General features: G+C 41.9%; 1 protein-coding gene across 1 annotated transcript in view; it reads left to right on the top strand.

The window, feature by feature from the left end:
* Positions 1–23230, top strand: part of LOC106582664 (kinesin heavy chain) — a 147699-nt gene that overhangs the window by 65878 nt on the left and 58591 nt on the right. Inside the window, exons 8-10 of the mRNA XM_014165938.2 lie at positions 127–251; positions 3466–3570; positions 6930–7078. Coding sequence (XP_014021413.2) covers positions 127–251; positions 3466–3570; positions 6930–7078 — 379 coding nt within the window. The remainder of the gene's footprint in view (positions 1–126; positions 252–3465; positions 3571–6929; positions 7079–23230) is intronic.

Raw genomic sequence — 23230 nt, 5'->3', positions numbered from 1 at the left:
TCTTATATAGTGTCTGGGGTGTCTATCACAGTGTTTTGCTATATATTTTTATATCTCTGTGTCCTCCACTCTCACACAAACACCTCTCCTCACATCACATCACCTCTCCTTTCCTCCCCTCTCCAGATATGAATGAGCACAGCTCCAGGAGTCACAGTATCTTCCTGATCAACATCAAGCAGGAGCACGTGGAGACAGAACAAAAACTGTGTGGGAAGCTCTATCTGGTGGACCTGGCTGGGAGTGAGAAGGTGAGGAGGTTAAAGCCTACTGTAGTTAATGGTAACAAAGCATTTTTATTGCATCCCAATACACTTTGTATAGGTCTAGACATTTAGGGCCACAGAATAACCTATTTTAATAAAGAATTTCCATTTAGCATGGTTTTTAGTTCAGGACTGGGCATAATCTTTGTCAGAGAAACTGGCCTTTAGTGATTGAATTATATACCTGGCTGATAGTGAGAAGGTAAGGTGAAGACCTAGTCTAGTTACCTAGGGTAACTAATGAACCATCTTTATTGCATCCCAAGAGACGTGTTCTTTCTCTCTTTCATCTGGCTGTTCTGTTATCTTTTCCTTCCATCCATCTCAGTCACAGACAGATCAGTACAACTGGTCTGCCATGTTAAAATGGGTTTCTTTCTACTCTGTATTGGCCACAGTTAGCAACTTAATTTATACATATGTGCATTGGGACCAGTGTTCTTGCTGCTAACTACAGCAGAAAAAAGTAGATTCTGCACACAGCACTTAATATAGTCCCAAGTGTGTTTATTAGCGTTGTATCGACGCTCAGCTCTCAGCTCTCCAGTAATAGGTAATTGGTGAACTAGCAAGGGCCCGAGGACGAGTGGAAGCAAAATCGTCCCATAACGTCAAAGATCCACCACCATATTTTACCGTAGGTGCATGTATGATGTACTTTTCTGCATATGCTTTTTTTTCAATGCCAAACCCACCACTGGTGTGTGTGGCCAAAGAGCTCTATTTTTTCAGGTCATCTGACCATAGCACCGGTTCCAATCCAAGTGCCAATGCCCTCTATAAAACTCCAGACGGTGTTATGTTAAAATATTGTGATGCATCTTTGATGTTATAGGGCTATTTTGCATCCACTGGTCATGTGGCCCTTGTTAAGGTCAACGGCAGCATGAACTTTACCAAGTACCAGGATATTTTAGCCAAAAACATGGTTTCCTCTGCCAAGAGGCTGACACTTGGCCGCAAGAGGATCTTCCAGCAAGACAAGAACCCCAAGCACTAATCAAAATTCACAAGGAAAAACCAAAAAGTCTCAATTTTGCCATGACCATCTTAGTCTCTGGACAAACCTGTGGTTTGAATTGAAGAGGGCTGTCAATAACAGCAGACAAAGGATATCAAGGATCTGGGAAGATTCTGTATGGAGGAATGGTCTAACATCCCTCCCAACGTGTTCTCCAATCTCATAAAGCATTTTTCAAAAAGGCTCAGTGTCATTATCCTCGCAAGGGGAGGGTGCTAGAATATTGGAAACAGGGGTGCCAATCATTTTTACCCCTACAGTGGGGGAAAAAAATATTTGATCCCCTGCTGATTTTGTACGTTTGCCCACTGACAAAGAAATGATCAGTCTATAATTGTAATGGTAGGTTTATTTGAACAGTGAGAGACAGAATAACAACAAAAATATCCATAAAAACGCATGTGAAAAATGTTATAAATTGATTTGCATTTTCATGAGGGAAATAAGTATTTGACCCCCTCTCAGTCAGAAAGATTTCTGGCTCCCAGGTGTCTTTTATACAGGTAACGAGCTGAGATTAGGAGCACACTCTTAAAGTGAGTGCTCCTTACCACTGCTTGTTACCTGTATAAAAGACACCTGTTCACAGAAGCAATCAATCAATCAGATTCCAAACTCTCCACCATGGCCAAGACCAAAGCGCTCTCCAAGGATGTCAGGGACAAGATTGTAGACCTACACAAGGCTGGAATGGGCTACAAGACCATCGCCAAGCAGCTTGGTGAGAAGGTGACAACATTTGGTGCGATTATTCGCAAATGGAAGAAACACAAAAGAACTGTCAATCTCCCTCGGCCTGGGGCTCCATGCAAGATCTCACCTCGTGGAGTTGCAATGATCATGAGAACGGTGAGGAATCAGCCCAGAACTACACGGGAGGATCTTGTCAATGATCTCAAGGCAGCTGGGACCATAGTCACCAAGACAATTGGTAACACACAAACAATTGGTAACACACTACGCCGTGAAGGACTGAAATCCTGCAGCGCTTGCAAGGTCCCCCTGCTCAAAAATACATATACATGCCCGTCTGAAGTTTGCCAATGAACATCTGAATGATTCAGAGGACAACTGGTGAAAGTGTTGTGGTCAGATGAGACCAAAATGGAGCTCTTTGGCATCAACTCAACTTGCCGTGTTTGGAGGAGGAGGAACGCTGCCTATGGCCCCAAGAACACCATCTCCACCGTCAAACATAGAGGTGGAAACATTATGTTTTGGGGGTGTTTTTCTGCTAAGGGGACGGGACAACTTCACCGCATCAAAGGGACGATTGACGGGGCCATGTACCGTCAAATCTTGGGTGAGAACCTCCTTCCCTCAGCCAGGGCATTGAAAATGGGTCGTGGATGGGTATTCCAGCATGACAATGACCCAAAACACACGGCCAAGGCAACAAAGGAGTGGCTCAAGAAGAAGCACATTAAGGTCCTGGAGTGGCCTAGCCAGTCTCCAGACCTTAATCCCATAGAACATCTGTGGAGGGAGCTGAAGGTTCGAGTTGCCAAACGTCAGCCTCGAAACCTTAATGACTTGGAGAAGATCTGCAAAGAGGAGTGGGACAAAATCCCTCCTGAGATGTGTGCAAACCTGGTGGCCAACTACAAGAAACGTCTGACCTCTGTGATTGCCACCAAGGGTAATGCCACCAAGTACTAAGTCATGTTTTGCAGAGGGGTCAAATACTTATTTCCCTCATTAAAATGCAAGTCATTTTATAAAAATTTTGACATGCGTTTTTCTGGATTTTTTTGTTGTTATTCTGTCTCTCACTGTTCAAATAAACCTACCATTAAAATTATAGACTGATCATTTCTTTGTCAGTGGGCAAACGTACAAAATCAGCAGGGGATCCCAAAATTTTTTCCCCCACTGTATATTTTCTAGATTTTTTTTGTTCTTAGTTGTTAAGCTAAATATCTTTCTCTGAGCAATTGTATTAGTAAACATTTTTATAATTTCTCCCCAAAAATGTAGCATACAATTTAGCATACAACGTAACTCAGTATTTATTTTGTATTTTTTGCTCATCTTTATCAAGGTTGCCAATAATTATGGACCTGACAGTACAGTATATATTGATCGATCTTTATAACGTACGGTACCTGTACAAAATATGTGTGACGTTTCTGTGCATAATCCTTTGTACTGTATGTGTTTTGTAATGTGCTTCCACAGGTCAGTAAGACAGGAGCAGAGGGAGCTGTGCTGGATGAAGCTAAGAACATCAACAAGTCTCTGTCTTCTCTAGGAAACGTCATCTCTGCTCTAGCTGAGGGAACCGTAAGTCTAGTCCTCCTGTTACATCCATGATTCTTCATCTTGGTGTTGTGAAATCAAATATAATTAATGGATTTTCTAATGAATAAAAAACGATGTAGAAAGTGATTCTGCAGCTGCCACCAGTGATGCCAACTTAGCAATTTTATTGCTAGATTTAGCAACTTTTCAGACTACCCTGGCAACTTCTTTTTCAAACAGCACCTAGCAACAAATTAAGCTGCTTTTAAAAATGTATTTGGAACTTTTAGCAACTTTTGAAAAGTGACTCAAATGCTAAAATGCATGCATTTTCCCTCTAAATGACACAAAAAAATGATTTTCTCTGTCACACACTCAGTCACAACACATGCCTGGCTGCAAAAGTGCATTGTGAGTGACGTCAGCAGCAGGCGCTCAGCTCGTGCACAGGCAGCAGCAGGCCGGCAGCAATTTCAGCAAATTGCAAATCATTGTTGGCTGACTGCAGCAGCAGTAGTATGCGTTCGACGAGACAAACCCAATGAATATAGTTGGTCACGAATGTTTGATCTTGAACAGAACTTACAACATCAATTAACATGTCTCAGTCAAAATTGTACAGTCAGAAGTACAGAAAAGAGTGGGAGTCTGTACCTGAATTTAAAGGGTGGCTGAAGCCAGTAATTGGGGATGATTGTCGGGCATACAGTGCGTACTAAAAATCAGACATGCTTGCAAAAATGTATGACATCAAAAAACATTGTGCTACAGCAAAGCATATAAATAAATCAAAACCATACAACCCCGCAACGCAGTCTACATTACCACAGTTGGTTAAGAAAGTGGATAACTGCAAAAGCGCAGAAGCTACTATGGAAATGGCCATTGCGGAGCATTGTTCGCTGCAAGCATGCAACCATTTAGATATGGATTGCAAAGCTGCCTTTTCAGATTCTGTGGCAGCAACAAACTTCCAAATGCACCGCACCAAGTCCACAGAAATGATTAGGGGAATACTGTCTCCTTATTTTCTCAAAAGGGTAACATCAGATGTGGGGGATGAGAAGTTCAGTCTCCTTTTGGATGAGTCCATTGATGTCAGTGTCTCGAAATACCTGGGTGTAGTGATTCGGTATTTCAGTGATAAAAAAATAACCGTTGTGTCCACATTTCTCGTGCTGGTTGAATTGGAGGGGGCGATGCCATATCAATAGCAAAGCCGGTAGGTGAGTTTCTTGAGAAGTGTAACTTTAAAAAAGAGAATCTTCAGGGTATTGGCACTGATAATGCGTCTGTGATGACTGGGATGCACAACAAGGTGCACAAGATTTTAAAGGAAGAATGTGCATTGCCCAATTTGGTACTCATCCGCTGTGTGTGCCATTCTTTACAATTGGCTGTCAGTGCAGCATCCAAAGAAACCATCCCTAGGAGCGTTGAGTACTTAATCAGGGAAACCTACAACTGGTTTTCGATTTCCCCAAAACGGCGCGAGGCGTACAAAGCAGTGTATGCCACCATTAATTGTGGACAGAAACTCCTGCGGATCACCAAAGTGTGTGCCCCACGTTGGCTATCGATTGAGCCTGCGGTAACTCGTATATTGAGCCAGTGGGAAGAACTGAAGCTCCACTTTGAGTTGACAAAGGCCAGTGAGCATTGATACATAGCGGATGTGCTCCACGCCATGTACATGGACAAGACCAACTATGTCTACCAGACATTCTTGAAATCAACACTGTCCGACGTACAAGTTGCAGTGAAGTCATTTGAGGGAGAGCAAACAGATCCTGTCAAGCTTTTGGACAATCTGGTACATCTTTTAACATCAATTTGCAGCAGAGTAGTCAACCCTATGGCAAAAATGTATGTCCTGAAGGATGCCATTGATGGACATCTCATTCCATCACCATACCTTGGGTACCTTTTCGAGAGCACGGTGTACCAACTCAGTCTTGCGCCAGAGGACGATAAGGTCATTCGGAGACAGTGCATCAACTACATTGTTGCTTTAAGCAAGGAGCTGCAAGCAAGGCTCCCAGTCAACCTAGAAGCCTTGCGAAACATGGCCTTGTTCAGTGTTAAGGAAACGCTCAAGCACAATAAAGGCACCACTGAAATTATCTAAGTAGCTGAGCTACTGGGGTATAAGCCCCAAACAATTGATAAAATTGTTTCCCAGTGGAGAAACATCCATCTGTTTAGGTGGGACTCAACTGAAAATACAGTCGAGTTTTGGAGTGAAGTGAATGACTACACGGACTCTTCCGGGTCAAATCCATTTGAAGAACTGTGCAAAGCTGCACTCGCTGCCCTCTCCTTGCCACACTCAAATGCAGAGGTTGAACAGCTGTTCAGCCAAATGAGTGTGGTCAAGTCAAAGTTAAGAAATAGAATGTCACTGCACACTCTCAACTCCATACTCCTGGTGTGGTATGGACTGAAGCTCGCTGGTGATACCTGTTACCAGCATAAACTACCAAGTGAAGTTCTGCAGCAGTTTGGCATCACAGCAGCATACAGCTTTAAGGCCACTCCATCCTCTTCTGCTGTTTACAGCTCCGTGACAATGCAGTTGGACAGTGAAGATGAAGAGGATATCCTTGCCAATCTATGATTCATCATATTTACAGTACGTATGCAAGGAGTGGACTTTCTGGACCTGGCGGAGACACACAGCTGATGGTGACAGTGTGCACTGCAGTGTCAACGAGAACAGTGGCAATATCTGGAGGAAACCATTGAGCAGCTAGCCAGCCAAGCAGCACAACAACCTGGAGAGAGCTGGAGAGAGAAGCCTAGCGCACACATCATTATTTGGGTTAAGTTGCTTGTTCAATAAGATAGCATATATACCTTGTTATTAGCTTGTACCAATAATTGTTGATCTGTTAGGTAGCATGTTAACTAACTACCAATACACTGCTTCAAACTTTAATTGTTCAGAATGTGTAGGTTTACTAGTTAAAAAGAAAATAAATAAAATGTAATTGTTCAATAATGTGTAAATGTTCAATAATTCAATGTGTTAATAAAAATATCTGATCATATAAAATGTGTTGTGTTTATATTACTTTTACAAATAAAAATATGTGATAATAAACAAACAAATCTAAACTAACAAATGTCAAATCATATTTTTCGCCGAGATGGCCAGTCAGTTTGAGTAACGTCATTGTGTATTCTACGTAATGACGCAGTTTTACGTTATTACGTAATGACGTCATCACGCAATGACATCACAATATATTTTAGCTACTTTTAGCAACAAATCGACCTGCCCCTAGCAACTTCCCCTGAAAAATTAGTTGGCAACACTGGTTCAGCAATTCATGTATTTTCTACTCTCCTTCACCCCCCCCCCCTCCCCTCCCCTCCCCCTCTCCTCTCTCCCCCTGTAGAAGACCCATGTTCCATACCGTGACAGTAAGATGACCCGTATCCTGCAGGACTCTCTAGGGGGGAACTGTAGGACCACCATGTTCATCTGCTGTTCTCCATCCAGCTACAACGACCAGGAGACCAAGTCCACACTCATGTTTGGACAACGGTAATACACACACACGAATGCATGCACGGACACACACATGCACATCCCTTGGTCGTTGCTGTAAAGCATGAAACAAAATGGAAGGGAGGGTGGTGCGGCAGGTGCCGCTTCTCCTACAAATGCTGTTATTTTATCTAAAATATCAGGTGTACGCCGACCCCAGCTAAGTAACCCATGCAAAGATTTAAAGCGCAATTATGTGTTTTATCTCCAGTACATTGCCAGGATTGTCAGTTATGTAGCTGCTCTACTGATAATCTCAGTGTGTCCTTGCTGGGATGACACAATCAATCTACTGCCGGAGAATATCAACACCAAACACATTGGTTCACCGTTCCACGGGAGCGGACAGTACACAGCATACCTTAATGTTCTGAATAATGGCCAAGTCTACCTAGCTCCCTATTCCACTGAACCGCTTAGGCGTAACAAACACAAAGTCCAACATTTACCGGAAACCGTTAACTTCATTAGGGTAGGGGGCACTATTTTCACCTGCGGATGAAAAGCGTGCCCAAAGTAAACTGCCTGTTACTCAGGCCCAGAAGCTAGGATATGCACATAATTGGTAGATTTGGATAGCAAACACTCTAAAGTTTCTAAAATGGTTGAAATAATGTCTATGAGTATAACAGAACTGATATGGCAGGCGAAAACCTGAAAAAAATCCATCCAGGAAGTGGGATTTTTTTATGTTTGGAGTTTTCCATAGACTGCCTATACAGATTCCATTGACTTAGGACTCAAATTGCACTTCCTATGGTTTCCACTAGATGTCAACAGTCTTTAGAAATTGTTTCAGGCTTGTATTCTGAAAATGAGGGAGTAAGACCACTCTGAATGAGTGGACACTGCAGTGTCCCAGAGGTTTTTCATGCGCACGACCGAGAGCACGCCTTTCTTGTTTTCCTTTTATATTGACAAAGCTATTGTCCGGGTGAAATATTATTGATTATTATGCACAACCTGAGGATTGATTATAAACATCGTTTGACATGTTTCTACGAACTTTACTGATACTTTTCTGATTTTTCGTCTGCCTGTTGTGACTGTCTTTGAGCCTGTGGATTACTGAACAAAATGCGCGAAAACAGAGGTTTTTGGATATAAAGAGGGACTTTATCAAACAAAACAAACATTTATTGAGTAAATGGAAGTCTTGTGAGTGCAACCATATGAAGATCATCAAAGGTAAGTGATTAATTTTATCACTATTTCTGACTTGTGTAACTCCTCTACTTGGCTGGTAACTGTTTGTAATGATTTGTCTGCTGGGTGCTGTTCTCAGATAATCACATGGTATGCTTTCGCCGCAAAGCCTTTTTGAAATCTGACACCGTGGTTGGATTAACAAGAAGTTAGTCTTTAAACCGATGTATAACACTTGTATGTTTTATGAATTTTTATAATAAGTATTTCTGTTTTTGAATTTGGTGCTCTGCAATTTCACTGGATGTTGGCCAGGTGGGACGCTACCGTCCCACACTCCCTAGAGAGGTTAAACTACCTGTTCACTACCCTCCTGCTCTCCGGGGATGTGCAACTCAATCCTGGGCCTAACATCACCGAGCCAGCGATACTCACAGGAGTGGAAAGCAGTGGGTGGCCTCGTTCACTGATCGTCGCGGAAGTGGGTGAGTGCTATGGTCCCATGGTTTCTCTCGACTCACCCGGCTCCAGGATGGAATTTGACACTTCAAACATACCCAAGTTGCTATATGCGATCCCTGACTCTGCTTCTGGTACGCAAGCTGTTTTAATTAGTTCCCCGCATCCAGTGCAAGCAGGAGGGATAGTTAATTGCGCTACCGAACTGCCCCTAATCAAAACTGTCATGCCCTGGCCATAGAGAGGGTTTTAGTCTCTATTTTGGTTAGGCCAGGGTGTGACTAGGGTGGGCATTTTATGTCCTTTTTTTCTATGTTTTATGTATTTCTTCGTTTTGGCCGGGTATGGTTCTCAATTAGAGACAGCTGTATATCATTGTCTCTGATTGGGAAACATACTTAGGCAGCCTGTTTTCCTTTGGGTTTTGTGGGTGGTTACTTTCTGTTTAGTTCCTGACAGAACTGTTTAGCTGTCGTTCGTTTTGTTACAAAAACGAAACAAAACGGCCTAAACCCAGCTGTCAGAAAACACAGAAAATGTAACTTTTTTCAATATGGCAATCACTCTCGAGTCATCTGGGACCCACAAGCTAAGCTCAAGGGACTAGTAGGGGGGCACTTGAACATCCAAAAAGTAATCAAATTCAACATCTTCTCACAGACTCCAACCTTGAATTTGTTGGGGTTCGTTTCCGTGTTCCTTCTCAATCATTGGCTCATTGGTGAAATTAGCATTATGACAATATCTTTAATTAAATCATTCAAAACCTTTAATGCAATTTCAGACAGAAATTGACAATCAGGAACATAGCACGCATGTTTCCGAGTAAGTTCTGCAAAATAGAAAAGGTCTCAAGTTGCTTTTATTAAACCTGAAGTACAGCCTTAGTGATGTCACTGCCTACTTTTACTCATGAGACCAAAACCATGCTTGCACAGCTATATAAACAAGGCTTTTAGTGTAATCTAAAAGCTTATCAGTAAATGTCAAAGTTGATTTATAGTGGAATGTCTGACTAGTCTTATCTCCTACACTCCCCTGCAGAGTTCTGTCTCAGTCACACATTTCTCAGAGGGGTCTCTTTATAAGAGGCAGGAGAGAGAGAACTAGAAAACAACTGTGGAACAATATTAAAACATCATAATGTATATATATTGTTAATCTGAAGTCTATGACCCTATAAATGTAAGGAGGGAGGGGTCTTATAACCCCTCCCCTTCTTTTAATACAACATAAGCATAATCAGTTATTCTAATACATCAACCATTTGGTACAGCCCCAATCATGACCCCTAGGTGAACTCCTGACAACTTCCTCTGCATTTCAGAGACATGGCTCCATAAAAACTCTCCACATGCTGCTTTGATTGTGCCTAGCTACAATGTTTTCAGGAGAGGCAGGATTGAAGGAAGAGGAGGGGGTCTGATGATTTACATTAAAGAACATATCCGATGTAAACAAATTGAGTGGTCATGTGATAATGAACTAGAATGCATTGGCCTAAATGTTACACTGTCTCCCCAAATGTCTTTTACCCTTATAGGGATGTATAAACCACCTTCCACCAAAAGTGTGTTTTTTGATCAGTTTAATAACATGCTTAGGGAATGTGATTTTGGGAAAGAGGTCATCTTAATGGGAGATTTTAACATTAATTATGAAGACAAGTCTTGTAGGAAAACCCTCAAATGGATCACTAATACCTTTGACCTTACACAGCTAGTTAAAGGGCCAACCAGGGTGACTTGTTGCCCTAAAACACAGATTGATTTGGTGTTCAGTAATAAACCAAAGAGAGTGACTAAATCACTCAATATGGTTACTGGGCTATCTGATCATAATCTGACACTTAAAGCCAGAAAGCTTTCAAAGAACAGGTTTAACCTCTCTAATGTTAGAAAGCCGGATCAACTAAGAATACCTAAGAGTGAATTCAATTATTTTGAACACGCAATTAAGGGAATTAACTGGAATGATCTCTTGACCTATACAGATGTGGAAGCTTTTCTATCCACAATCCAGACTACAATAAATGGCTTCCTAAAGAAAATCAAATCCAAACCTGGCCAAAAGAGCACTCTTCCTTGGCTAAATGGAGAAATCTGGAAATGTCACGTCCTGACCAGTATAGGGGTTATTTGTTATTGTAGTTTGGTCAGGACGTGGCAGGGGGTATTTGGTTTATGTGGTTCGGAGTGTGCTGTGTATAGCTTTGTGCCTTACCGGCCTGTTATTAGTCGTTGTGTTTTTTTTGTGTACGTGTTTGTTTTGGTTTACCTTCTTTGTCCATAATAAAAAGAAGATGAGTGCACATATTCCTGCTGCGTTTTGGTCCACTCTACCCTACGACAACCGTGACAGGAAATTGATGAAAGAACGAGATTGTGCTCTAAAAACAGCCCTAAAATCCAAATTAGAGCATGACAGATGTAGGTTTACCATGTTGAGAAATAAGGTGATGAAAGAAATCAGACAGGCCAAGGCAAACTTTTTTATTAACATAATTGGTGAAGCAAAGGGAAATTCTAAATTGATCTGGGAGAATCTAAAAAATTGAACAGGGAAAGACCATACTAACACTGCAAAAAGACTAGAAATCATGGTGAATAACAATCTAACACAGGATGCAGTCGAAATAGCAATAGCCTTCAATTCCTACTTTATTGACTCTGTCAAGGTACTGACACAGAACCCCTCCACTGGTTTCTTGGGCTCAGTGCTAGTGAATGACGCTCAACCTGTCTTCATCATAAGGGAGGTTTTTGAGTCAAAGGTGAACAAGGTGATTAGCTCACTAAATAACTCTAAAGCCAAAGATGTGTTTGGCTTGGACTCTACCTTTCTTAAAAACTACAAAGAGTCACTCATTGGCCCCATTACTAAGGTCACCAACACATCTATTGGTCAGGGGGTGTTTCCAGGGGTATGGAAGTCGGCCATAATAACTGCCATCTTTAAATCGGGTGACCCTGCTGACGTGAGTAACTACAGGCCCATTAGTATACTACCTGTGGTGTCGAAGATTGTGGAAAAGTGTGTAGCAGAACAACTGATTGCCCACCTCAACAACAGCCCCTTCACATTACACTCCATGCAGTTTGGCTTCAGAGCGAAACACTCCACAGAAACGACCAACTGCTTTCTTCTGTGAAGTCCAAAATGGACAAAGGGGGTGTTGTTGGGGCTGTGTTTCTGGACCTAAGGAAGGCTTTTGATACTGTTAACCATGAGGTTCTCATCACAAAATTGTCCAAGTTCAACTTTTCCCCCGATGCCTTGAGATGGATGAAATCATACCTTGAAGGCAGAACTCAGTGTGTCAGAGTGAGCAATGAGCTGTCGCTCACTATTAGCTATGATGTGGGCGTGCCCCAAGGGTCAATACTGGGGCCCCTCCTGTTCAGCCTGTACATGAATGCCTTCTGTCTGTACTGGGTCTGAAGTTCAAATGTATGCAAATGATACAGTGATATATGTGCATGCAAAGAGCAAACAACTAGCGGCACAAGAACTCACTACTGTAATGGTCCAGGTTACAAAGTGTCTCAGTGACTCGTGTTTGCATCTCAATGTGAAAAAAACTGTCTGCATGTTCTTCACAAAGAAGGCAACAGATGCTACTGAGCCAGATGTCTACGTGTCAGAGGAGAAGCTCCAGGTGGTATTTGATTTTAACCTCTATGGGCTAGGTGGGACGCAGGCGTCCCACCCGTGGTGCACTCCATCAACAGCAGGTGCATTTCAAGAGCGGCAAATTTGAATCCAAATAAATGTCAAAATTCAAATTTTTCAAACATACAACTATTTTACACCCTTTGAAAGATAAACATCTCCTTAATCTAACCACGTTTTACGATTTCAAAAAGGTTTTACGGCGAAAGCATAAATTTTGAGTATGTTAGGACAGTACATTTACAAGAGTTGTGTGTAATGTTTTGTCAATTCAAAGACAGGGTCACCAAAACCATAAAACCAGCTAAAATGATGCACTATTGGAGGGAAATCGTTTCCCTCCAATAACCGGCAGTCAAGTCAGCACCACAAATTAAATAATTAAAATTAGAAAACATTGGTAAAATATTATATTGTCATTTAAAGAATTATAGATTTACATCTCTTGAACGCAATCAACTTGCCAGATTTAAAAATAACCTTACTGGGAAATCACACTTTGCAATAATCTGAGCACTGCGCCCAGAAAAATACGCGTTGCGATACAGACTAGTCGTCATGTTGGGGAGATCTAAAATCGAAAATACTATGTAAATAATCCATTACCTTTGATTCTCTTCATCAGATGTCACTTCCAGGTATCACAGGTCCATAACGAATGTAGTTTTGTTCAAAAAAGCTCATCATTTATGTCCAAAAATCTCTGTCTTGTTAGCACATGATCTAAGCCCGCCGGACTTCACTTCATGAACGAGGGGAAAAAATATATTTCCGTTCGTTCAAACATGTCAAACGTTGTATAGCATAAATCATTAGGGCCTTTTTTAACCAGAACATGAATAATATTCAAGGTGGACGAATGCATTCTCTTTTATAACGTATTGGAACGAGGGTACCCAACATGAACTCGCGCGCCAGGTGTCTAATGGGCCATCATCGTTCCATGGCTCTTGTTCGGTCAGATCTCCCTCCAGAAGACTCAAAACACTTTGTAAAGGCTGGTGACATCTAGTGGAAGCAATAGGAAGTGCCAAAATATTCCTCAGCCCCTGTGTTTTTCAATGGCATAGGTTTAAAGGTAATACAACACATCAGGTATCCACTTCCTGTCAGAAAATGTCTCAGGGTTTTGCCTGCCAAATGAGTTCTGTTATACTCACAGACACCATTCAAACAGTTTTAGAAACTTTAGAGTGTTTTCTATCCATATATAATAAGTATATGCATATTCTAGTTACTGGGTAGGATTAGTAACCAGATTAAATCGGGTACATTTTTTTTATCCAGCCGTGCAAATACTGCCCCCTAGCCCTAACAGGTTAAGTACCTTGGCATCATACTTGATTCCAACCTCTCTTTTAAAAAGCAGGTGAAAAAGGTAATTCAAGTAACCAAATTGAACCTAGCTAATTTCCGATTTATATGAAATTGTTTGACTACAGAGGTAGCAAAACTGTACTTCAAATCTATGATACTCCCCCACTTAACATACTGCTTGACTAGTTGGGCCCAAGCTTGCTGTACAACATTATTAAAACCCCTTCAGTCTGTCTACGAACAGGCTCTCAAAGTGCCTGATAGGAAGCTAATAGCCATCATCACTGTTACATCCTCAGAAAGCATGAGCTCCTGAGTTGGAAAGTCTTGTGCAATACACCGACGCATGTCTTCTAGGAAAAATTGTGAGTGAGCCCACTCCCTTTGCTGAGAAGCAACCCCACACATGAATGGTCTCAGGATGCTTGGCATGACACAGGACTGATGGTAGCACTCACCTTGTCTTCTCCGGACAAGATTTTTTCTGGATGCCCCAAACAATCGGAAAGGGGATTCATCAGAGAAAATGACTTTACCCCAGACCTCAGCAGTTCAATCCCTGTACCTTTTGCAGAATATCAGTCTGTCCCTAATGTTTTTCCTGGAGAGAAGTGGCTTCTTTGCTGCCCTTCTTGACACTAGGCCATCCTCCAAAAGTCTTCGCCTCACTGTGCGTGCAGATGCACTCACACCTGCCTGCTGCCATTCCTGAGCAAGCTCTGTGCTGGTGGTGCCCTGATCCCGCAGCTGAATCAACTTTAGGAGACGGTCCTGGCGCTTGCTGGACTTTCTTGGGCGCCCTGAAGCCTTCTTAACAACAATTGAACTGCTCTCCTTGAAGTTCTTGATGATCCGATAAATGGTTGATTTAGGTGCAATCTTACTGGCAGCAATATCCTTGCCTGTGAAGCCCTTTTTGTGCAAAGCAATGAGGACGGCACGTGTTTCCTTGCAGGTAACCATGTTTGACAGAGGAAGAACAATGATTCCAAGCACCACCCTCCTTTTGAAGCTTCCAGTCTGTTATTCGAACTCAATCAGCATGACAGAGTGATCTCCAGCCTTGTCCTCGTCAACACTCACAGCTGTGTTAACGAGAGAATCACTGACATGATGTTAGCTGGTCCTTTTGTGGCAGGGCTGAAATGCAGTGGAAATATTTTTGCGGGATTCAGTTCATTTGCATGGCAAAGAGGGACTTTGCAATTAATTTCAATTCATCTGAGCACTCTTCATAACATTCTGGAGAATATGCAAATTGCCATCATACAAACTGAGGCAGCAGACTTTGTGAAAATTATTATTTGTGTCATTCTCCAAACAAGTTGACTTTGAGCCAATCAGAGAGCACGAACCCCCGCGTGGGGGAGCTAACAAAAAAAACTAAAATAATAGGCCATTTTCTCAGTTTATCCAGTGCACAGATGCAATGCACACAACACTAAATACTTCCTCCACACTAGCTAACCACTGTAGCTGGTATTAATATGATAATAAAATCACAATGGATTAGCTAGTTTCCAACAGCTGCCTGTGTTAGCTGCTGAGTTATTGCAGTGTCCTTAGCTAGCTAGCTACTGTAGCTAAACATACTGTATGGCTATGGGTTGGCACTGGCAGTATGGGGTAATGGAGAGTGAACTGGCACTGGCAGTATGGGATTATGGAGAGTGAATTAAATTGTTTCTTTGTTATCTTGTAGCTATCTTGCTGTTGCAATCTGTCTACTATCAACAAGGGCTTTCTACAAAATAGCAACATTAGCACAGATAGCTTGGAATCTGGACCATAAGCAATACGCACGGATATGCATTGCCAAACAACACTACTGCCACCCTCTGGTTTGAATTGTTTTAACAAGGGGTGGTAGGTAGCCTAGTGGTTAGAGCCAATAACCGAAAGGTTGCTGGATGGAATCCCGAGCTGATAAGGTGAAAATCTGTCGTTCTGCCCCTGAACAAGGCAGTTAATCAACTGTTCCCTGATAGGCCGTCATTGTAAATAAGAATTTGTTATTAACGGACTTGCCTAGTTAAATAAAAAATAAAAAAAACAAGGCTGAGTGGCTGATGACTTCCAAGTTCTTTGCTGTGTGAACACAAAAAATATTCACTGCCGAAACTCTGGCAAACGTTTGACAATTGTACCGGTATGTCTGAGGTTTTAATGAGAACGTGTTCTCAGTCAGCTATCCTAATAAAATAAGGAATAAATAAAAACACAGGAAACACACACACACACACACACACACACACACACACACACACACACACACATGGTCAGAAAATAGTGGTATTTTGTACTTTATTTGAAAATACCAACTTTTCAAATACTCTATGTAGTCAGTTTTAACTAAAAGGCAACTATTTTCTTTGAAATTCAAATACAGGTCTCAGAAAGAAAAAAAATATTGGAATGTATTTTGAATACCTCTCAGAAAACCAAATCATATTTTAAGGTAATTGAATATAAGCAAGTCATTTGAACACACAAAAATATGCATTTGATGGCTGACAAATATTTGATGAAAAAACAAAAACTACAACAGTTAGTTTAATTAGTCTAAATATACACTGCTCAAAAAAATAAAGGGAACACTTAAACAACACAATGTAACTACAAGTCAATCACACTTCTGTGAAATCAAACTGTCCACTGTTGTGCAAATGGAATAGACAAAAAGTGGAAATTATAGGCAATTAGCAAGACACCCCCAATAAAGGAGTGGTTCGGCAGGTGGTGACCATAGACCACTTCTTATGCGTCCTGGCTGATGTTTTGGTCACTTTTGAATGCTGGTGGTGCTTTCACTCTAGTGGTAGCATGAGACGGAGTCTACAACCCACACAAGTGGCTCAGGTAGTGCAGCTCATCCAGGATGGCACATCAATGCGAGCTGTGGCAAGAAGGTTTGCTGTGTCTGTCAGCGTAGTGTCCAGAGCATGGAGGCGCATCCAGGACACAGGCCAGTACATCAGGAGACGTGGAGGAGGCCGTAGGAGGGCAACAACCCAGCAGCAGGACCGCTACCTCTGCCTTTGTGCAAGGAGAAGCAGGAGGAGCACTGCCAGAGCCCTGCAAAATGACCTCCAGCAGGCCACAAATGTGCATGTGTCTGCTCAAACGGTCAGAAACAGACTCCATGAGGGTGGTATGAGGGCCCGACGTCCACAGTTGGGGGTTGTGCTTACAGCCCAACACCGTGCAGGACATTTGGCATTTGCCAGAGAACACCAAGATTGGCAAATTCGCCACTGGCGCCCTGTGCTCTTCACAGATGAAGCAGGTTCACACTGAGCACATGTGACAGACGTGACAGAGTCTGGAGACGCCGTGGAGAACGTTCTGCTGCCTGCAACATCCTCCAGCATGACCGGTTTGGCGGTGGGTCAGTCATGGTGCGGGGTGGCATTTCTTTGGGGGCTGCACAGCCCTCCATGTGCTCACCAGAGGTAGCCTGACTGCCATTAGGTACTGAGATGAGATCCTCAGACCCCTTGTGAGACCATATGCTGGTGCGGTTGGCCCTGGGTTTCTCCTAATGCAAGACAATGCTAGACCTCATGTGGCTGGAGTGTGTCAGCAGTTCCTGCAAGAGGAAGGCATTGATGCTATGGACTGGCCCGCCCATTCCCCAGACCTGAATCCAATTGAGCACATCTGGGACATCATGTCTCGCTCCATCCACCAACGCCACGTTGCACCACAGACTGTCCAGGAGTTGGCGGATGCTTTAGTCCAGGTCTGGGAGGAGATCCCTCAGGAGACCATCCGCCACCTCATCAGGAGCATGCCCAGGCGTTGTTGGGAGGTCATACAGGCACGTGGAGGCCACACACACACTACTGAGCCTCATTTTGACTTGTTTTAAGGACATTACATCAAAGTTGGATCAGCCTGTAGTGTGGTTTTCCACTTTAATTTTGAGTGTGACTCCAAATCCAGACCTCCATGGATTGATAAATTGGATTTCCATTGATTATTTTTGTGTGATTTTGTTGTCAGCACATTCAACTATGTAAAGAAAAAAGTATTTAATAAGATTATTTCATTCATTCAGATCTAGGATGTGTTATTTTAGTGTTCTCTTTATTTTTTTGAGCAGTATACATCATGATCGTAATCAATTGGTTTATAGGGCTCTTATGTGAATCTTCATATAGCCTATAGCCTGGAATTAAATACATAAGGGACATGGAATGTCAACATTAGTGTAGACCACTTTTGCAGCTTCACAATGACTAACAAATATATTTTCATAATGAGTGAGACATAAGGTAATACAGTAACACTTGACATCAAGTTATTTTACATGTGTAGTAACGTTGATTATTACAATAGTACATTGTTGTTACATAGGACTTTGGAAATTGCTTTAGAATTGCATAATAATTGTGGAATGATCAACAGTCACTATTACTCTTGTGTACAGTACTAGTTACAAATACTCTCAGCTCATTGCTATGCAATTAAAATGCAATCACAAGTATTATGTAACAACATGCTACTAAAATGTTGCTATAAAAGTGATTACAGTTTTATTACACATGCACAAGAACATTTAATTTGTAGTCTTACTGAGAATGCCAACAGTAAAAAATATGGCTAATAAGTGTCGAAAGGAAACAAAATATTCCAAACCTGCCTTTAATCAACTACTGCCAAGGTAGGTGGAAAATCATGTGAACTATCCCTTTAAATATGGTATCGTGTGAACACTTACCATGTGAATACTTACCCCCAGATGGACAAAGAGGTTTCAAAGTTGTTTTTGCTAAGCATCTAACTTGCTATTTGCAAATGCAAACGATGCAGCCTTTTCAGGTATCATACAATGAATTGCATCTTTCAACCTTTTCAGTGGCATGTTGAAAGAGTCATACAGTAGTTGAAAGTCACAACTTATTTATACTTGTAAAATATATAAAATATAATTTCTTATTTGTTTTGACTTTATTATGTACACCTGGGGCAATGGATATTCAGGAGAATGGACTTTTACCAAATATTCAGATAGAAATATATGGCATAGATCCAATATGACTGTCAGATTGGAATATACAGTGGTTCCCAAACATTTTTTAGTCCCGTACCAATTCAAACATTCAACCTGTGTACCCCCTCTAGAACCAGGGTCAGCACACTCTCAAATTTAGTTTTTTGCCATCATTGTAAGCCTGCCACACACACACTACACACTACATTTATTAAATATAAGAATGAGTGTGAGTTTGTCACAACCCGGCTCGTGGGAAGTGACAAAGAGCTCTTATAGGACCAGGGCACAAATAATAATATAATAATAATCAATCATTTTGCTCTTTATTTAACCATCTTACATGTAAAGCCTTATTTGTTCATCGAAAATTGTGAGTAACTCACCACAGGTAATGAGAAGCGTGTGCTTGAAGGGATGCACATAACTCTGCAATGTTGGGTTGTATTGGAGAGAGTCTGTTTTAAATCCTTTTCCACGCACAGTTTATGCCTGTATTTAGTTTTCATGCTAATGAGGGCTGAGAATCTGGGGCGGCAGGTAGCCTAGAGATTAGAGCGTTGGGCTTGTAACCGAAAGGTTGCAAGATCAAATCCCCGAGCTGACAAGGTAAAAATCTGTCATTCTGCCCCTGAACAAGGCAGTTAACCCACTGTTCCTAGGCTGTCATTGAAAATAAGAATTTGTTCTTAACTGACTTGCCTAGTAAAACAAATTAAAATCTTCTCTCACATAGGTATACGGTTGCAAAGGGCATCAGTGTCTTAACAGCATGATTTGCCAAGGCAGGATACTCTGAGCGCAGCCCAATCCAGAAATCTGGCAGTGGCTTCTGATTAAATTAAATTTTCACAGAACCGCTTGTTGCAATTTCAATGAGGCTCTCTTGTTCAGATATCGGTAAGTGGACTGGAAGCAGGGCATGAAAGGGATAACGTATTGCGCACCCAACTCACTCAGGTGCTTTGCTATTGTCTGTAAGCATTGTCTGTAAGCTTGAGTTCATTTGCACACAAAAAATCATACAATCATGGAAAGACTTGTGTGTTGTCCTTGTTAATGCAGACAGAGAAGAGTTCCAACCTCTAAATCATAGCCTCAATTTTGTCCCGCACATTGAGCACAGTTAGATTCAGATAATTCAGGCGAGAAAAAACATCACCCAGATAGGCCAGTCGTGTGAGAAGCTAGTCATCATGCAAGCGGTCAGACAAGTGAAAATTATGGTCAGTAAAGAAAACTTTAAGCTCGTCTCTCAATTCAAAAAAACGTGTCAACACTTTGCCCCTTGATAACCAGCGGACTTCTGTATGTTGTAAAACCGTTACATTGTCGCTTCCCATATCATTACATAGTGCAGAAAATACACGAGAGTTCAAGGGCCTGGCTTTAACAAAATACACAATTTTCACTGCAGTGTACAAAAACGTCTTACAAGCTGTCAGGCATTCCCTTGGCAGCAAGAGCCTCTCGGTGGATGCTGCAGTGTACCCAAGTGACGTCGGGAGCAACTGCTTGCATGTGCGTTACGACTCCACTATGTCTCCCTGTCATGGCTTTTGAGCCATCAGTACAGATACCAACATGAGCAGCAGCTACTTTTGGCTACATACGGACCGTTAGTGGAATTCCTGCGAGAGAGTAATGATTAAGGTGATTGGATGTTAGTTATTTGACTAGGCTACCTGTATTTGACATTGTGTTGTTATTTCGCTGATTTCAGCCCTGCCATTAGTTGAAGGCAACACTAGATGGTTACATTTTATTTTTGGCAGTGAAACAAGGCTACCTTGGTATCTTTCATACGACATCCGTGACACATACACTCAATTAGTATTTGGTAGCATTGCCTTTAAATTGTTAAACTTGGGTCAAATGTTCCGGGTAGCCTTCCACAAGCTTCCCACAATAAGTTGGGTGAATTTTGGCCCATTCCTCCTGACAGAGCTGGAGTAACTGAGTCAGGTTTGTAAGCTTCCTTGCTCGCACACACTTTTTCAGTTCTGTACACAAATGTTCTAGAGGATTGAGGTCAGGGCTTTGTGATGGCCACTCCAATACCTAGACTTTGTTGTCCTTAAGCCATTTTGCCACAACTTTGGAAGTGTGCTTGGGGTCATTGTCCATTTGGAAGACCCATTTGCGACCAAGCTTTAACTTCCTGACTGATGTCTTGATGTTGCTTCAATATATCCACATACTTTTCCTCCCTCATGATGTCATCTATTTTGTGAAGTGCACCAGTCCCTCCTGCAGCAAAGCACAAACACACATGATGCTTCCACCCCCATGCTTCACGGTTGAATGGTGTTCCTCAGCTTGCAAGCCTCCCCCTTTTTCCTCCAAACATAACGATGGTCATTATGGCCAAACAGTTCTATTTTTGTTTCATCAGACCAGAGGACATTTCTCCAAAAAGTATGATCTTTGTCCCCATGTGCAGTTGTAAACCATAGTCTATCTTTTTATGGCAGTTTAGGAGCAGTGGCTTCTTCCTTGCTGAGCGGTCTTTCAGGTTATGTCGATATAGGACTCGTTTTACTTTGGCTACAGATACTTTTCTACCTGTTTCCTCCAGTATCTTCACAAGGTTGTTTACTGTTGTTCTGGGATTGAGTTGCACTTTTCACACCAAAGTACGTTAATCTCTAGGAGACAGAACGCGTCTCCTTCCTGAGCGGTATGATGGCTGCGTGGTCCCATGGTGTTTATACTTACTATTGTTTGTACAGATGAACGTGGTACATTCAGGCATTTGGAAATTGCTCCCAAGGATGAACCAGACTTTTTTTTTCCTGAGGTCTTGGCTGATTTCTTTTTATTTTCCCATGATGTCAAGCAAAGAGGCACTGAGTTTGAAGGTAGGCCTTGAAATACATCCACAGGTACACCTCCAATTGACTCAAATGATGTCAATTAGCCTATCACAAGCTTCTAAAGCCATGACATCATTTTCTGGAATTTTCCAAGCTGTTTAAGGCACAGTGAATTTAGTGTATGTAAACTTCTGACCCACTGGAATTGTGATACAGTGAATTATAAGTGAAATAATGTGTCTGAAAATGATTGTTGGAAAAATGCCTTGTGTCATGCACAAAGTAGATGTCCTAACGGACTTGCCAAAACTATAGTTTGTTAACAAGAAATTTGTGGAGTGGTTGAAAAACGAGTTTCAATGACTCCAACCTAAGTGTATCTAAACTTCCGACTTCAACTGTAAAAACATTTTATAGAGTTTCATTCGGGAGATTGTTACTCTTTAAAAAACGTATTCCGTGGTGGTCCAAATTCTAATGGGTTAATTGTTACATTATTAATGTAATTGGGTAACTATTAGGACATAGTTAGTGGATTAAGTTAATAACAGTCATCAGATTAATGAAGGTGAAGTCACGACATAGTGTATGATGTATGTAATGACGAGATGCTCATGTCTCCTCCCTAACAATGGGAGTCGTTGTCCCAAAGGGTGAAGGCAGGCGTCAAGCTTAGGTCTGCATACTCTATTAAAGGGAAATTTAAACACTTTAGGAAGTACATCTAAGCAAAGAGATGTATTCAATCCACTAATACTAAACATGTGCATTTAACATAAAAACATCTCTATATTTAGTATTTTGATCGCCAACAAGGTTTATTTGAGCTATGATCAGTGACAAAAACAAAGTGTCTCCCTGCTCCTCTTTCGGTAAAACGCTGAGGGATGGGGCTGAGAAATGTAACTACTCTCAAATTCATAGACAGAGCTATAGATGCAAGGACTGACCATCACAATTGTAATCCTGTTTCTATGATCTGTTTCCACTACCATGTACCCAGTTCACTTTGGATAAAGGTGTCTGCTAAATGGCATATACACTGCTCAAAAAAATAAAGGGAACACTAAAATAACACATCCTAGATCTGAATGAATGAAATAATCTTATTAAATACTTTTTTCTTTACATAGTTGAATGTGCTGACAACAAAATCACACAAAAATAATCAATGGAAATCCAATTTATCAACCCATGGAGGTCTGGATTTGGAGTCACACTCAAAATTAAAGTGGAAAACCACACTACAGGCTGATCCAACTTTGATGCAATGTCCTTAAAACAAGTCAAAATGAGGCTCAGTAGTGTGTGTGGCCTCCACGTGCCTGTATGACCTCCCTACAACGCCTGGGCATGCTCCTGATGAGGTGGCGGATGGTCTCCTGAGGGATCTCCTCCCAGACCTGGACTAAAGCATCTGCCAACTCCTGGACAGTCTGTGGTGCAACGTGGCGTTGGTGGATGGAGCGAGACATGATGTCCCAGATGTGCTCAATTGGATTCAGGTCTGGGGAACGGGCAGGCCAGTCCATAGCATCAATGCCTTCCTCTTGCAGGAACTGCTGACACACTCCAGCCACATGAGGTCTAGCATTGTCTTGCATTAGGAGGAACCCAGGGCCAACCGCATCAGCATATGGTCTCACAAGGGGTCTGAGGATCTCATCTCAGTACCTAATGGCAGTCAGGCTACCTCTGGCGAGCACATGGAGGGCTGTGCGGCCCCCCCAAAGAAATGCCACC

The sequence above is a fragment of the Salmo salar genome, chromosome ssa22 (assembly GCF_905237065.1).
Source record: "Salmo salar chromosome ssa22, Ssal_v3.1, whole genome shotgun sequence".
Lineage (NCBI taxonomy): Eukaryota > Metazoa > Chordata > Actinopteri > Salmoniformes > Salmonidae > Salmo > Salmo salar.
Note: the sequence above shows the minus strand (reverse complement) of the source record. Positions and strands in the feature narration are given on the sequence as shown.